A 15,521-nucleotide genomic window follows, 5' to 3' on the forward strand; every position below is an offset into this window, starting at 1 on the left:
CTCTCTGGCTTCCCATTGTTACTGAGTTTTAGACATCTTAGTATTCTTGTCTTTCTTGCCATAAAGGGTCAATGCATTTAAAAATAATTTTAAAACTTTTATTCAACCTTTTTGGTAGATGTCAGAGAGACAGCATCTGTCTGTGTTCCTCACCCACCATCTTGCTGGATATGAAGTGAACACTTTCCTTACCATCTGTCTCCCAGCAGAGGGTGTCATAGTGATTAAGAGGACAGGCTAGGTATATCAAAGTATACGCTGGTACAGCTAGATTGCCTAGGCTCAAACCCCAGTTCCACTAATCATTAACCATGTATCATCAGCTAAATTGCTTAACGCCCCTGTCACAGATCCCACAAAGGATTACTGGAAAGATGAAATATGCAAAGGCCATAAAGCAGTGCCGGCCACGGCACTCAGGAAAGGCTGGCTGTGATGTTGGTAACGCTGATTTCCATGCCACACTGACCTGGTCTTGGACGTCCTCGTCACACAACTCCAGCTGCATGATTCGCTCAAAAGGTCGGAAGAGTGCTTCATTAAAGTGAAAATGAGACGGCTCGTTCCAGTCTGTGAGAACCTCCGTCAGTATATCATGGATGAAGGAAACGGCCTTCTGAGACACATGCCTTTCCTTATGGCAGGCAGCCTGTAAAATTCAGGGGAGAGTAGAACACCATCAGGACTTCATACAAGTAAGATAACGGTTTCTTAAGTTCCTAACCCACCTCATTGTGGGGAGGTAGAAACAGCAATTCTGTTACAGTAAAATAAATAAATAAAACAAACAAATAAATAAATAAAAATCCAAGGAATAAATATAGATGAACAATACACTAAAGTTGAATTTTTAATAATTTAACCAAAGATCACACACAAGTCTAGTTTCACTTTAATATTTCTGGAAAAATAATAAGAATTTCTAGTAATTTCTTTTTTTTTTTTTCTTGTAACATGATAGTTTTCTTGGGTGGTACAGAACACAGGGGCTATAAAGACACCAGAACTTAGTCTGGGAACTGCCTGTGGTCTCATTCTCAGCCATGTTCCGAATATGATCAGATGTGTCATCTGTCCCTCAAGGAAGTGAGCCAGTTGCCCCAACAATGCTCTAATTGGCTCACATCTTTGTATGCATGACCTTGAGGAGCCCTCTCTCACACTGACCCTGGGCTTGAATGTGTGATCTGCTTTGGACAATGGAAGAATACCAAACATTGTATCAGCAGAGAACTGAAACGTAGTTCTGATTTGGGATTTGCCCTCTTGCTTTCCTTGGGAATCCTAAGAATGCCATGTGAATGAGCCAGGGCTAGTCTGCTGAAGAAGGAGAGACCATGGGGAGAGGCTCCTGCGTCCAGCCTCCTAGTCAAGGCTGTCATGAACCAGCCGACCGCAAGTGCAGAAGTGAGGCAAGCTGAGCTCAGCCAAGCCTGGCTCAACCCAGCTCAGATTTCTGACCCACAGAGTCATGAGCTAAATAAGGGGCTGTTGTTTTATGTCAACAGATTTGGGGTGGTTGATTATAGTGTAACAGATAACTGATATACACTGTTTTTCCATGACCGGGTTGTTATTTTCTGCCCCTTTTCTTTACTAGAATGTTCTCAGTTTAGTGAACTAAGTTCCACAAAATACTTCATTTGGTGACACAGCCCTACCAGATTAACACTAACAAACTAGTCAGAATCGTTATCACCGAAAAGCAAGGCAACAATTTTCCCACCAACAGAGAAGTAGCCGGTCGTCATGTATTGAAATGCTTAGTTCATAGGATATAATTTATCACGTGCACCACTCTGTATGAGAGTGAAAGGGGTCCTAGTTTTTTTGTTTGGAAAGCCAGGGCATATGGTTCGCCTATTTACGGGGTACTTCCCAGAGTACATTTAGCTATTAGAAAAGAGAGACTGGCAGGAACAAAAGGCTTTGTTATAATCACATATAAAAGTGAAACTCCAGTCTCAGGCTGAAAGCAAAGCCTGAAGGAGGGAAAGCCGGCTGTGGGAGGTACTTGGCCAAGTCATGCAATTGTAAAGAAAGAGGGTCAGGGTGACACCAAGGCGGGACTGCCCTTTGGGCTTATTCTCTAGATGCCATGACGTCCATCAGAGAATTAGGATGTTTGTGCCCAGGTGACGGGACCTTATCCCTGCTCCGAGGCCACAGCGCTCTGCCCACACGGCGCCTGGCAAGCCCCGTGCTGGCCCTGCTGCAGGCGCTCCCTGCTTTGCTGCCTGCTCTGCAGCGGCTCACCTCCACCAGGTGTGGGGCCACGAGGCTCCAGCAGCGCATCACGTGCAGCAGCGGCCGCGACTTGCTCCGCACGATCCTCAGCATGGCGTCCCCGAGGCGGAACAGGTGGAGGGCGCTTTTTCGGTCTTGGGTGGATTTAACTTCTCCTATAAGAAGGCAAGAGCATAAAAGCCATAAACCCCAAACGCAGAAATAGTGTGACCTGTTCAAGCACAGAGAGAAAATGGAAATCAAAGGGGATGAAAAATACTCCGAGCGGTAGGATTAGTCAGTGCGGGCCAATCAAGGGAGGAGAGGACCCTGGATTCGAGACAGACTAGGAGGTTCGCTCAACACCACTATCGGCCACCGTATCCCCAGTGCCTGCTGTGACAAGCGGGAGCTCTGCTTGTGGATAAGGGGGAATGGTATGCTGGGTAGGTAGGAGGGGCGGGGAGTCAGACTGCCCGGGCTCAACTCCTGGCTGCACCAGTTAGTAGCTGGGTTACGCTGGACCAGAGATTTCCCTCTCCTAGCCCCGTTTCTTGCTGTAAAAGTGGGGGATAAAGGCACTTACCTCTTAAAGTTACTTTACAGATTAAATACGGAGATACTCTCAAAGTGCCTATCACAGCGCTTGGCGCATACTAAACGCCCCCCGCTGTTAGCCATTAACGTTACTGTTGTCACTCGTCATCCACTTTACCAATCCTTAATGGCACCTCTGAAGTGCTTGCCAAGCAGGTCAGGCCCCTTTCTATGCAATAACACTCTTGTCGAACCCGCTCTGTCTTGCTTCCGTGTCATCCTTGCCTACCCCGATCTTTTGCTACTTCTTTGCCCCGTCACCTCGGTCTTCTCCCTTTTCATCACTTTCTTCTTGCTCGTGTCCTACCGCTTCTCCTACACGGCCTACAAAACGCTGATCGTTATCATGCTCTTCCAATCAGAATGCTCCTGATTAGTCTCGCCATATCAAATAAACTTCAAAATGACAGTAGTAATAATCACTGACATTTCCTGGAGGTTTATTCTGCATCAAATGCTGTGTTGGTGTGTCTTTAGTCACTTTATTTTTTAAATTAAACCTTAAACAAATGTAATTATTGCCATTTGACAGACTAGAAAATTCAATGCCAGAAAGGTAAACTGACTCACCTACGACAGTGTAGCTGGTAAATGGTGGAGGCAGCATTTGAACTCCTATCTGATTCATTCCAAAGCAAACGCCGCCTGCTCCTTCTCCTGGGTCTGCAGCCTCTTCCTGACCCTGCTCCCCGCTTTTTTGCAAGCTGACAGCTTGCTGATTTCCCCAACCCCAAAACACGTTGAAGGGGGCCCCTACGTCCAGGGATCCTCTGGAAGTCTGATGGGTCTGGGAGGTTGGTTTTACACAGCTAAGGTTTTAAGGTCTATTAAAAACTAGTGGGGAAAGGGCTGTGCTTCTCAAATCAGAGTCTGCAGTAAGGATCAAAAGGCCAAATATACGCACTTAGAACTTCAGACCCCTAAAAATGGGACCACAAGAGGCTGTACGATCCAACCTGCCAGCACAGTGCATCTCCAGCACGTGGCTCCGTGTCTGTGCCCGGACCCATCGGGACAGAGGCTCGCTGTTTTGGCAGCCTGACACCTATCTGGGACCTTCAGGCAGCTCGTTATAACTCTGCTCTCTTCAAGGTCCTCATCAGTGGAGACAGTGACATTGACCTGTCGTTAGGGATATGCCTCCACAGCAGTTTCTCTAAGAGTAGCAGGCGGCTTTCCCCCTTCCACTCTTCTCTCCCACCAGCCCCTTGTGGCATCAGGAGCTGCTTCTGCAAGTGGCTGAACTGAATGAAGCAAGAGACTCGGCTTGTGATACGGAGAAGGGGTCCCACTCTTACGGAAAGCTACCTGCACCCTGGGTAGCCACATGATTTTCTCTGTCTTGAGCACAGTGCTTCGCAGAACCACCGGCACAGCTTGGGTGGGGACAGGTGCAGCACCGGCCACAGCAGCATTTCCGTTCACACAGAACAGTACTGCCCCCAGCCCTGGCACACCTGAAAACTGAAGACAAATCTGCACTAGACCTTAGCTGCGGTGACCGTGTGTGACAGGAACGGGGATTTGAGTCTTCAGGGAGGCCGCTGCTTTCAGAGATCCAGGCCGCTTCCTGCTGATCTCACAGCATGGTCTCTTCAGGGAAAGAATTACCTGGCATTGCCAGAGAGTAATCCACTGTATCCGTAACAGAATGGAAGAGCTGGGACTGCGACGCTTTCTTCAGCTGGTAGAGGAACCCTCCCAAAGCCATCAGGTTCAACTTGTCCGTAGCATCTTCAAAGAGCCTGCATGAAAGAAATAGATTGGTTACTTGGGAACAATTCTGCGAAGTCTTTGTGGTAGAATGACGATGGTAATTTTGTTAACTGTGAGTGATGAGAATGTGTCAACACTGTAAAGAAATGTACGTTATACTTCTCTACCTGTTATTACTGTGTACAAGTCTGCTCTAACTAGGAGATTTTCATCTAAAGGGCACAGACCATTAAAAAAAAAAATCTTTGTTTCCCCAAGGCTTAGCTCAGCCATTCTCGACACTTATAAAATGTCTGGCAAGAAGTTGAAACTTGGCAAAGCCTCACCCCCTGAAACTGAGTAACTGGGAATGGAATCCTTAGAATTAACTTTAGTTTCATAAGCTCTATGATAGAAAAACCCACTAAGTGAATCAAGGCTTTTGCTGGGCTATGACTGATGAGTCTAATGCTGGGCTTGATCCTGAGAAGGATACAAAATCAAAGTTTTGGACACCCAAACCTGTAAGCCCCCTGGGGGTGAGGCTGGCTTCATTACTGCCTCTGACACATACACCCAGTGCCTTGGACCTGGTGGGAGCTCAAGTATCTATGAAAAGAACAAATATTTCCTAACATAATGGACCTTATAGGTTCCTTTTGTTTTCTACTTCGCTGGGCACAGACATTTCTAGCAGAAGGAGCTGGGAAGGAGAAGGGGAGCACAGGTAGCTTGGCTTAGAGAAGGATCCGAGGCTCACTGGAATTCAGAAGGCTGTCATCTGATGTGGGTTTCTATGGCCAGCCTTCTGCTGCTCTTGGGTCATCTGCTGCCTGCCCTCCAAACCTGCACTCACACCAGAAGGTCAAGCAGCCCCATGGGCCGTCACATGCTGAGCAAGGGAGTGTGTCAGAAATTGAATACGGAGTCTCTTTTGAAGAGGTTATATGAGATGTACAGTTTTTAAGATGGGAACTAGTGGATTAAGCATTCACAAATGATTGAAACAAAGACGTTTTTTCTTGTTATTTTGCAATTCCAATTTTAATATCATTAAGTGTCTGGGACCTACTAACCATTTCTTCTCTCTCGTTCCTAGTAAAAGGGCAGTGATGAATATTATGCCCCACCCGACGCTTGTATACTACTTTCCAGATGCCAAAAGACTCTCCCAGCCACCTTGTTGGATGAACTGGGAAAAGTGATTACTGTACTGAGTTAGCAGATGGAGAAACTGAGTCTCAGCATAACTATTTATACAGACATGACCTTGCCATTGGTTAGTGTCCAAGCCAGGAAAGAACTCAGGTATTCTGAGCCCCCGTGAGTGGCGTTCCGCTTTCCCACTCCCCAGCTGTCCGGCTCCCTGTATAAACTTCACTGCACCAGGGCTGGGGGCACATGACCCAGCGTGGAGAGTGTGGTGGGGCGGGACCACATGTGACTGGTGACCAACAGCAGTTTCAACATCAGAAAGTGTCACCACTTGGGGTTATTGTTGAGTTTTTCCTCTCAACATGGTTAAAGGATATATCATCCTCTTAGGTGTGGGACTATAGATATTAACTATCATAAAAATAATGGATTTTTGGGAGCGCCTGGGTGGCTCAGTCGGTTAAGCGTCTGCCTTCAGGGATCCTGGGATCGAGCCCTGAGTTGGGCTCCCTGCCCCACGGGGAGTCTGCTTCTCCCTCTGCCTCTGCCTGCCTGCTGTTTCCCCTGCTTGTGCTTTCTCTCTCTGTCAAATAAATGAATAAAGTCTTTTAAAAAATAATGGATTTTTAAGATTTATCAAGCTCTGTCCTAAGTGCTTCGAGTATAGTAATTACTTTAATCTCACGGCCACTCCGTGAGAGGCTGACTTTCTGACCTTATTTGACGCGAGACAACCAGGGCCCAGGGAGGGGACCCTGCCCAAGGTCACAGGGTAAGGGCAGAGTGCTAGCCCCAGGGAGCCTGCCTCCAGAGCCTCCAGTCTTAGTAAACAGACAGCAGTTCGTTCTAAGTGGGGCATGATGGGAGACAGAGGTATGTTTGAAAAAAATGAAAAAGAGGCTTAAGCGACTGGCCCACAAATCTAGTTGTCCTGGGAGTGATTTGAGACGAGGGACATGGATGTGGCGTTGTCTGCTGGTGCTCTGTGGGGAGCAGTCCTCCGAGGTGTGGGGACCACGGCGCGCTCCTACCTGTCGGCCTGGGTGGACAGCGTGAGCACGGCCTTGGCGGCGCTGCTCCCGGTCATGAGGCTGCCCCCGCGGAAGTCGGAGGCCCGGCCGCGGCTGCCTTCCCTGACCAGTTCTTGGATGGAGAGGGGCTGGATGACGGGGGCCGCACTCAGGGAGCTGTCCGGCTCTAGACTCTGCTCCAGGGCCGAGCCCTCGCGCTCAGGGTCCCGAAGGAGTCCGGAGCCCCCTGTCGCCTTCTGGGGCTGGCTGATGGTCAGAGGGGGCTGAGAGGTGCCGTCGCTGAAATGGGTGTGCTCCAGCGTGCCCACGTATTCACAGACCCTAGACAGAGGCACAGACGAGTGTTAGGCCTTGCGGCTTCAGCAGGCCAGCTCTGTACAACCCACAGTAAGAGAAAGAAACCCCAGCCAGCTCTGCAATCCCCCCTGCAAATTCCTTTCTTTTCTTGTCAGAGCCACCGCCCCCTCTCCCCCTCACTATCCTTATTATTATTATTATTATTATTATTATTATTATTATTTTGAGTTGGACTAGATGACTTGGAGGTGGGGTAAGGATTCCTCAGCTTGTCTTCCCCCATGCTGGGAGAAAGGTGGGTAACAAAAGCCCTGTTCATCCAGTTCCATCCTGTCCAGCTTACTGCTTATTTGGACTTTGGCTGCCTGAGAGAGCTTTCCCAAGGGGCCCTCTCCCCCTCTCTCTGGTGCTCTGGTGAGGACTCAGGAAGCCCTTCTTTAGGATCCCAGCATGAGTGTGCATGTGGCTGCTTCAGCGGGCCCTCTCGAGGCTCTGCCCAGCCACGTCCTGACTGGCCTCCACAGCCCCTATAACTAGTGCTGGGTGCCTTAACCACAGCAAACACGGAGGAGTGTCACAGTGTAGGGTTTAACTGCCAGCTTCCACACTGTTTGTGCCCAACGGACCCTGGGACTAAGATGGCTCATAAGAGGCCAAGTATCTCAGAAGAAGTCCAGTTACTGATAAAGACCATCCTGGATAATCCACCCTTGTGTTCTATAATCAGGCAAGGTTTTGATTCCCTCTAAAATGCTCTGACACAATTTAAGTCATTTTCTTTTGCCTGTTTTGCCTGTGAGAGCAAAGAAGAGCAGCAGGACACCAGCCTCCACGCTAAAATCCGTTTTGCTCCAGGCTGATTCGTACTGGCTCCCTCACATGTTCCTCCCAAGACGGGGTTTTCAATCCCTGAACGATCAGCATGCTTCCCTCTTTGAAACCCAACAGACACTTATAGCTGTATTTGCTTCAGGGGCATCAAAGTGAACCCAGATCTGGCTGGTGCTTGGGTGAGAGCTGGGTGCCCAGGCCCTGCCCCTGACAGCCCCATGGCTGCTCGGCTAGAATTGAGCTCGGTGCGAGGCGTCGGGCACGCGCGGAGGAGGCAGCGAGGAAACAGCCCGGCCCCTGCCCCGTGCCTGCACCATGACACTGCTTCACTGTCCCAGATCTGCCCAAAGCCAATGCCTGGAAAACATGCTTTTTGTCTTAGTCGTGCGAGGACTGTGGAGCTATCACTGCTCCGTCTTACAGGTGCTGTGCACTCGGTAACTGATTAGGGTTGGGAGCTCTTGTCACACACCTGAACACGTGTGGCCAGCAGTCCGGGTTGTGGCTTCCCATCTCCAGGCCTACGCTGAGGATGGCATCCATGCATAAGACGTGGGCGGTGTGCAGCCAGACGCCCTGCAGCTTCCCGATCTGCTCCAGTTTCTGCTCCACTTTCAGTTTCACTGTGCCAGAGAGACATTCGTTAGCGCAATGGTCCCAGAAGGAGCCAGAAAGGGAGAGAGAAAGGATGAAAAGGAGAGAATGGGCTGCTCTGCAAGAGCAAAAGGGAAACAGCAGATGTCGCTCGATGTCACAGGCACAAGCTCCTCAGTAGCTGGTCCCAGGGTTCAGCATGCAAGCTGCCCAGCCCGCAGGCCCCACGGACGCTGGGGAGCCCAGCTCGGCAGCTGCACAAGCTGGGCGGATCCTCGGCTGGTGGGTGGGGTTCTTCCAGACCCGCCTGTGGGTTCTAAGTCAGTTACAGCAGTGAGGATGGGCTTCTCGTGCTGACATCCGCTAAAGCCGTTTGTGCCCGAGCCCTTCCCCCACCCGTGCGCTCACACTGATAAGACAGAATTCCTGGCAATCTGTGAGTTCTCTGAGGTTTATTTAATGCCATATGTTCGTGATGATGATCACCTAAAACATGAGCACACGATGACTGCTTTCTAACTGAAAATCATCAGATTGTTCCACTCCCCGAGTTTATGTTTATATTTGTAATCTTCAAATAATACTTTTTAAATTGTAGGTGACTAATGAGAAAGGATGCAGAGGGTAACTTAATATGTCAATTATGCAAAATGCCAAGGCAAGGCCAAATGGCAACATCCTCCATGAATAAAGGTTTCAGGTCATGGAAGATGGTTCTGGTGGGATACGTGAATGATGGTCCAGAGCCTAGAAACACAGCACGCTCACTTCAGAGGAAGCCAAACCATACTCCTGTTGTAAGAGGCAAACTGAGTTTTAGCAAAGTATCATTTGTCTCATGGATGTGATACTGATTCTGTATTTTATTTGTATATAATTTGAACATCAATTCTGGTTTTATAATTTTTAAGAACTTTAAATGTAGGGATTTTTATGTAATTCATGGTTGTATATATTAAATATATATACTAGATAATCATCCACTTCATTGGCTAACCGATTTTCACAAGTTAAAAACCAACTCTTTCCAGAGTTCCCAAAGCTCAGGTTTTTCTCTTACAAGAACAAAGTTTTTCTGAAGCTTCTCTCAGGGATTTCCTCCATTTAATTTCCCTCTTCAGAAAACTGGCTATTCTGCCTTTTCTCACTATAGCCTGAGGGGCCTTCAGATGGGTACTCTGTGACGTGCCAAAGCAAGTGGCCAGATGATGACAGAATGAACAGCCCAGCCAGGTGGGCCTCTGGTGTCCTGCAGGACTTCTGTTAGCCGCCAAGAGCACCTTCCTAGTCACCGGGGGCCAGGATGTCTCTTGTCTCTACTGGAGGCGCTCCGCAGGGTCAGCCGTGTAAAAGAGAGCCACGTCTGTGATCCAGACTGTGACCCAGCCTGGGATTTTGCGATCAGCGGCAGACATACGCTGCGCATGACACAGGGAACAGGGACGGGTATCTGCAGACCGCACACAAGGCACCAGGTGGATTCTGGCCCTTCAGCTGTTACCTTGTGCTATGGCATCACTGGGTTCTTGGACTTCCTTTTCCTCTTTTTCTTCCTGGACACAGGAGGCAGCTGCCATCTGGGCAAGGGCTGAGGCGCAGTTAGCCGCAACTCCTTTAGAGACAACAAACAATCACCCCTCACTATTTACCAAGCAGGGCCCTTCCAGAAGCCTTGTTTCCCACTAGAGCCATTCCCAGAGTGCTCCTCAGGGACGCCCCTCGGGCCACAGGTCAGGGGACGTTATTCGCTCTGGTACCTAGAGCACAGCTCAGCCGCGCTGCTTTCCGCAGCCCATCGAGGCTCATGCAGATGGCGTCGCGTTCCTTTTGATTCTGCTCTTTGATGCCTTCGGCTCCCAGAATGAAGGCCAACCCTTTGGAGCTTCCCGCCATTCGGCCAGTCAGCGGGGTTGATAAAGTATCGATCAAGTTCTTCCAGCAGCCCACCAGAATATAGCGAGCAAAGGCGACACCTAGAACATGAAAGGGCATGCGTCACTTTCCGATGGCAGAAACACCCCGGCAGAGAGTGGCATGGGATCTTCTGACCATCCGAGTAGCAATACTGAGTTGTAAGCAATTCTACTGCCGGAAATATAATTTAATGGGTATTGGATTGCATTTTACTTTGTGTTTATAAATAATGAATGTTGCATCATCAGCTGGATGTTGCGAAGTAACTTGCATCAGGTAGTCTTCTTCTGATGGGACAAGATGTTAATTCATTTATGTCAGCACAGAAAGCTGCCACGTAATGATTTAACTGCTGGTAACATATGTGATGTATGTAAATTCATAAATTCAAGACCCAAGTCATTACCTGCCACTGTGGAGTCATCAATTCTCCTGCCCTGGGTGAAAGGAGACTCGGTAGAAGCTGAGGCCATCAGCTGGCCCCCAATCGCACTGCTCTCTAAGCCATCAATGTCTGTCAAGGAAAAAGACAAGGTTTTCCCTGATTACAACACTCCAGCCAAAAACAAATGGCCACCACAATATTCATTTTTTCCTGAACAGACATCCACTGGATCTTTTATGTAGCAAGAATGCAATAATTTTTAATCAGAATGTTAAAATTTTTGTTTTATTCTTAGAGTCAATTTTTTTCATTGCTAGAAGATTCTACTGTTAGACCATTGTATATTTTTTATTTTAAAAAAGGAAGATAAAGTTCTTCTATGTCTGTTAGAAAATCTATTGATTTAGAATATTTTGATGTCTGAATACTCCTTTTATCCAGAACAGTGGCATTATTCCCAAATTTTATATGTGCAGGTTGCCCTAACCTGGATTTCTCTTTCAGAATTTCCTCTTAAGAACGAAGAGGAGAAGAAAAGAATAGTATCTCTGGTCAGATAATCACATAATCTGATTCCAAAGTACAACAATCACTTGATAATAATACCTTACAATTTACAAAGTGTTTTCACATTTAGATCTTCCTGACAACTCTAAGCAGGTAAGCTTGGGTAGGTATTATTTTTCCCATTTCACCAAGAAAGAAATACATATTCAAAGTAGGTAAGCTGCCCAAGGCCATGGGGCTGGTAAAGGAAGGAATCAGACTTAGGCTTCGGGTCTTCTGATTCTCACCTGGGCCCCTTTCCATGACATCACGTACTCTAACCAGCTCAATACAGGAATCTTAACTCTCCTTCCTCTGAATTTTTGTTAAAACAAACTCTCATCTCTTGAATTAGCTCAATGAGCCACTTCTTACTATATTAGCAAGAAGAGACTGGCCTAGGATTGAGAAGCCTTAGCTCTGAATTAAGTAGCCTGGTAGCCACCGGCTGTACTGCATCCTCTGGGCCTCGAATGTGTCAGTGGAAGGGAGGGAGCCACTCGAGAAACGACCACGGAATTGGAGCATATGTGTGTGAATGCAGCTACCTTAGCTGAATACAACCCGGGGAGGGTATGGAAAAAGAGGGTAGCCGAACTTTATTTCTTGATTTTAGAACTTGACCCTCCCCAATAGGATGAGACTCCTCTGCATGGTGTTTGAAAATGATTTCATTATAGCCTTGATTCTTACAGTAAATCCAAGAAGCCTAGAGACTTCTGGCAACACAGCTCTTCGAAAGTTGCAAAGACCGATCTTAAAAGTTCTCATCACGAGAACTAGGAAGATGGGTAGGGGAAGAAAGGGATAAAGAAAGGGGGGGGGGTAATCAGAAGGGGGAATGAAGCATGAGAGACTATGGACTCTGGGAAACAAACTGAGGGCTTCAGAGGGGAGGGGGGTGGGGGAATGGGATAGACTGGTGATGGGTAGTAAGGAGGGCACATATTGCATGGTGCACTGGGTGCTATACGCAACTAATGAATCATCGAACTTTGCATCAGAAACCAGGGATGTACTGTATGGTGACTAACATAATATAATAAAAAAACATTAAAAAAAAAAGTTCTCATCACGAGAAAAGAAAACTGTAACTATGTAAGGTGACTGACATTAAACTTATCATGGTGATCACTTTGCAATAATATATATATGTTATATATATTATATATAATCATTATATATAATCATATATATAATAACAATTATTATATATAATCAAATCATCATGTCGTACAGCCTGGACTAATATAATGTTATATGTCAATTACGCCTCAAAAAAACTGGGGAACAAAAGCAGGGAGAAATCTCAATGGCTACTAAAGTGGGAACAGGCCAGTTTCACTGATGTTAATTTGACTTACAGTCAAATGGTCTTAGGACATTCACCAGAAACTGCCATTTCTGAAAGTTATAACATTTCCTATACGCTAGGTAATGGACTGCTGAATTCAAGGAATGTGAAGTTTAAGCACTAAAACTCCACGGTTCTACAGAACACGTCTACAGGACATCAGGAATGGCCAGTTTGTACAAGGTTGATGGTAAGATTGCTGCTATTGCTTTTCCTTGCACAGAAGCTCAGAAAGAAGCTTCCAGGCTCCAGGTTAACCGCTGCTCAAATTCATTTGCCATTTCATACCTGGAGCCTGCTACAGAGAATCACAGAATTTTATTTTGTAGAATTTGTATGAAAAAGTCTGTGTTTTTCTATCGTCTTCTGTCTAGAGGACTCTCCCATGGATGCAGCGCTGAGTTACGGTTCCATGATAAAGAGGCGGCTGACAGGCAGGAATGCACGATGCCCGTGGCCACGGTGAATGGCCTGGTACTTGTTCATTTTTACAACTGCCAAATGACTCCCTTTGTTAAGGTTCAGGTAAGAGATTCACCGAGATTCATCCTGGCAGAAACTATGGTATCTGAAAATTAAAGCTGGCATGTTTAGGATCTTTACCCAAATTCTAAGGCACTTTAAGCTCTGGGCAGTGCCTTCAATGCCTATTGGAGGGATTTTACAGGGAAAGATGGAAACCACGTACGACTCACCGGATACCTGAATAAATGTCTCACACATTTATGGAGTCCTGTATTTCAAATGGATGGAAAAGTTATCATGATTAATCAAATACAAATGGGTCACCTGTCCAGTGATCCTGACAGTCAGGGACCTAAGCCTGGCTTCTCCCAGTTGCATCCTAGTTCTAGAACCAAGACTCCAAATGCCAGCCAATGACCAAGGCTCTGTCTGCTGCGGACAGACCTCACTATGTGTCTCGACTCCTTGCCTGATTCCTAAAGAGCACCTCAGCCCAAATTCCTCATTGTTGCGTTCTGCCTGTCAGTAGTCTACTCTGCGCCTTTGTAAGAGACCCCAATAGCGGCCCTAGGTAACATAACATTGCCTTTGGACAACAGATTCCGCCTCCTCCCTGGACTGTCCTGCCCCAGCCCCATGGTGCTTCTGCCCGCGTGCCCTGCCTGGTGGGGAGCCGCGCTGAGCTGGGTGCGGACACGTGACATGACAGAGAGGGCAGGGGAGGTATCCGGCATAGGGCTGTGCCCTACCTATTCTGTCAGCCGGGGCCATGAGACGATAACCCGGATCAGAAGCCAGTCTGGGACCTCAGATCAAACACAAGACGAGCCTAGAGCTAATATACGAAGCCTATACATGGCCGAAGTCTTGAGCACTCCCTGGTCTTTACCTGATACTGTAGTTAAGCCATGAGAAGCCACGAATGACTGCTTTCACAAAAACAAAACAAAACAAAACAAAACACACACACACACAACAACAAAACGCACCAACCCCCCAAAAAACCCCTGCTTTATGACCACACCCTATAGAGCTCTCTATGCTCTCATGTAAAATTTCTAATAAACAGGATTTTAAAAACTCTGGACACTGAAGACAAAGATGATGGGCAACCTCTTGGCATTATTTTTAAATTCTTCTATAGCCAGGAAGGGAAGAGAGGACCTCTGAGGTGGATAGGAGATGGGAAGGAAGCCAAGATTAAAATCAAGCATTTTACATTTCTGGCAAGTTCAGGAGCGCTAAATGATATCGGGTTATCTATTAGCATGTGAGAGTTTCCAGGAATAATTCTGGGCTTTCTGCCCACAAAGTACTTCATATCCCTAGGAGAGGCCCGTAGTTTTCCCGACAGACACAGGTGCTAAGTTGCCCTTATCTAATGGCGCACAGTGAGCTCTCGAGGGTTCCACGTGAAAAATAGAACATTCCTATGAGGTGAATTCATGACGCTTCCCTGGAACTGCTACCAGTTGCCAGGGTGGCTCTGCGGGTGTTGTTTCAAGGCTGGCTTCTCCGAAAGGGGCTTTGCAGTGTCCGCCCTCCCTCCCCGCCGAGGGCCACGGAGCCGTGTGAGAAGCCACTGACCGGTCAGCATGGTGATGAGGGGCAGGCTGTTATCCTCTGGGCTTCCCCAGTAGCCAGCTTCTCCGAGCATGTTTCTGTCGAGCACCTGATGGTACAGCTCCTCGATCCAGGTCTGGGAGAACACCATCAGCACCCCGCTGGTCTGGACCTGCTTCATGAACTCTTTCTACAGAGAGGAGCACATGAGAAGGTGACCAGATAGGGTCCCCTGCAAACGAACACGTTCTGCTGCCTCTTCTCTTCACAGGTCTCCTACCTCAGTCAAGGCTTGTAGGAAAATGAAACCTTTTGGATTGGGGGCGCTGGGCGGCGGGTGTTGGTAGTTAAGGGAAGAGGGAACCAAGATGGGAAAGTCCTAAACTTTATGAAGTTTACTTATGATATCTTAAGAAACCCTGTAGAAGGATTAGGAACACTGCATCTCATATCTTCCCTCAGTGATGTGTGTGTGGGGGGCGGGATTAGAAACGGGGCAGAAATATGAACAGAGCAGCTCCCTCTCACTGCCCCAAGGGCAGCAGAGATGGAAGGTGTGTCCCTGAAAAAGCCCACGTGGCTCAAGAGCTACTTGATTCATACCCACGAAGCCACCAGTTACCCTTGGGAATTTATAATTTATCAAGCAAACAAATGACTGCTGGGGCCCTTCGTGCGGCTCCGGGACTGGGGCTCACGAGCTGATACTGGGCCAGAGCGGGAGCCACTCGCTCTGGCACGGCAGCCAACCACAGCACAATCACCGTCTTTCTCGTTCCGCAGCTCACACGAGGTGCTCTATTATTGACCACTAACTAGCAAGCTCGGCTGTGGGTTACGAGTAGATCGGAGTACATTCTGGAAGACA

At 47.7% G+C, this 15,521-nt stretch overlaps 1 protein-coding gene across 4 annotated transcripts in view; it reads right to left on the bottom strand.

Annotated features, from left to right (window-relative positions):
• Window positions 1-15,521, bottom strand: part of ARFGEF3 (ARFGEF family member 3) — a 166,723-nt gene that overhangs the window by 36,445 nt on the left and 114,757 nt on the right. For all 4 annotated transcript variants that reach the window (XM_057311016.1, XM_026504890.4, XM_057311015.1 and 1 more), the window contains 9 exons: window positions 14,678-14,843; window positions 10,747-10,854; window positions 10,184-10,399; window positions 9,928-10,038; window positions 8,305-8,455; window positions 6,705-7,025; window positions 4,435-4,568; window positions 2,257-2,402; window positions 470-649 (listed from right to left, as the gene is read on the bottom strand). In XM_057311016.1, the coding sequence (XP_057166999.1) occupies window positions 470-649; window positions 2,257-2,402; window positions 4,435-4,568; window positions 6,705-7,025; window positions 8,305-8,455; window positions 9,928-10,038; window positions 10,184-10,399; window positions 10,747-10,854; window positions 14,678-14,843 (1,533 nt within the window). The remainder of the gene's footprint in view (window positions 1-469; window positions 650-2,256; window positions 2,403-4,434; window positions 4,569-6,704; window positions 7,026-8,304; window positions 8,456-9,927; window positions 10,039-10,183; window positions 10,400-10,746; window positions 10,855-14,677; window positions 14,844-15,521) is intronic.

The sequence above is a fragment of the Ursus arctos genome, unplaced genomic scaffold (genome assembly GCF_023065955.2).
Source record: "Ursus arctos isolate Adak ecotype North America unplaced genomic scaffold, UrsArc2.0 scaffold_13, whole genome shotgun sequence".
Lineage (NCBI taxonomy): Eukaryota > Metazoa > Chordata > Mammalia > Carnivora > Ursidae > Ursus > Ursus arctos.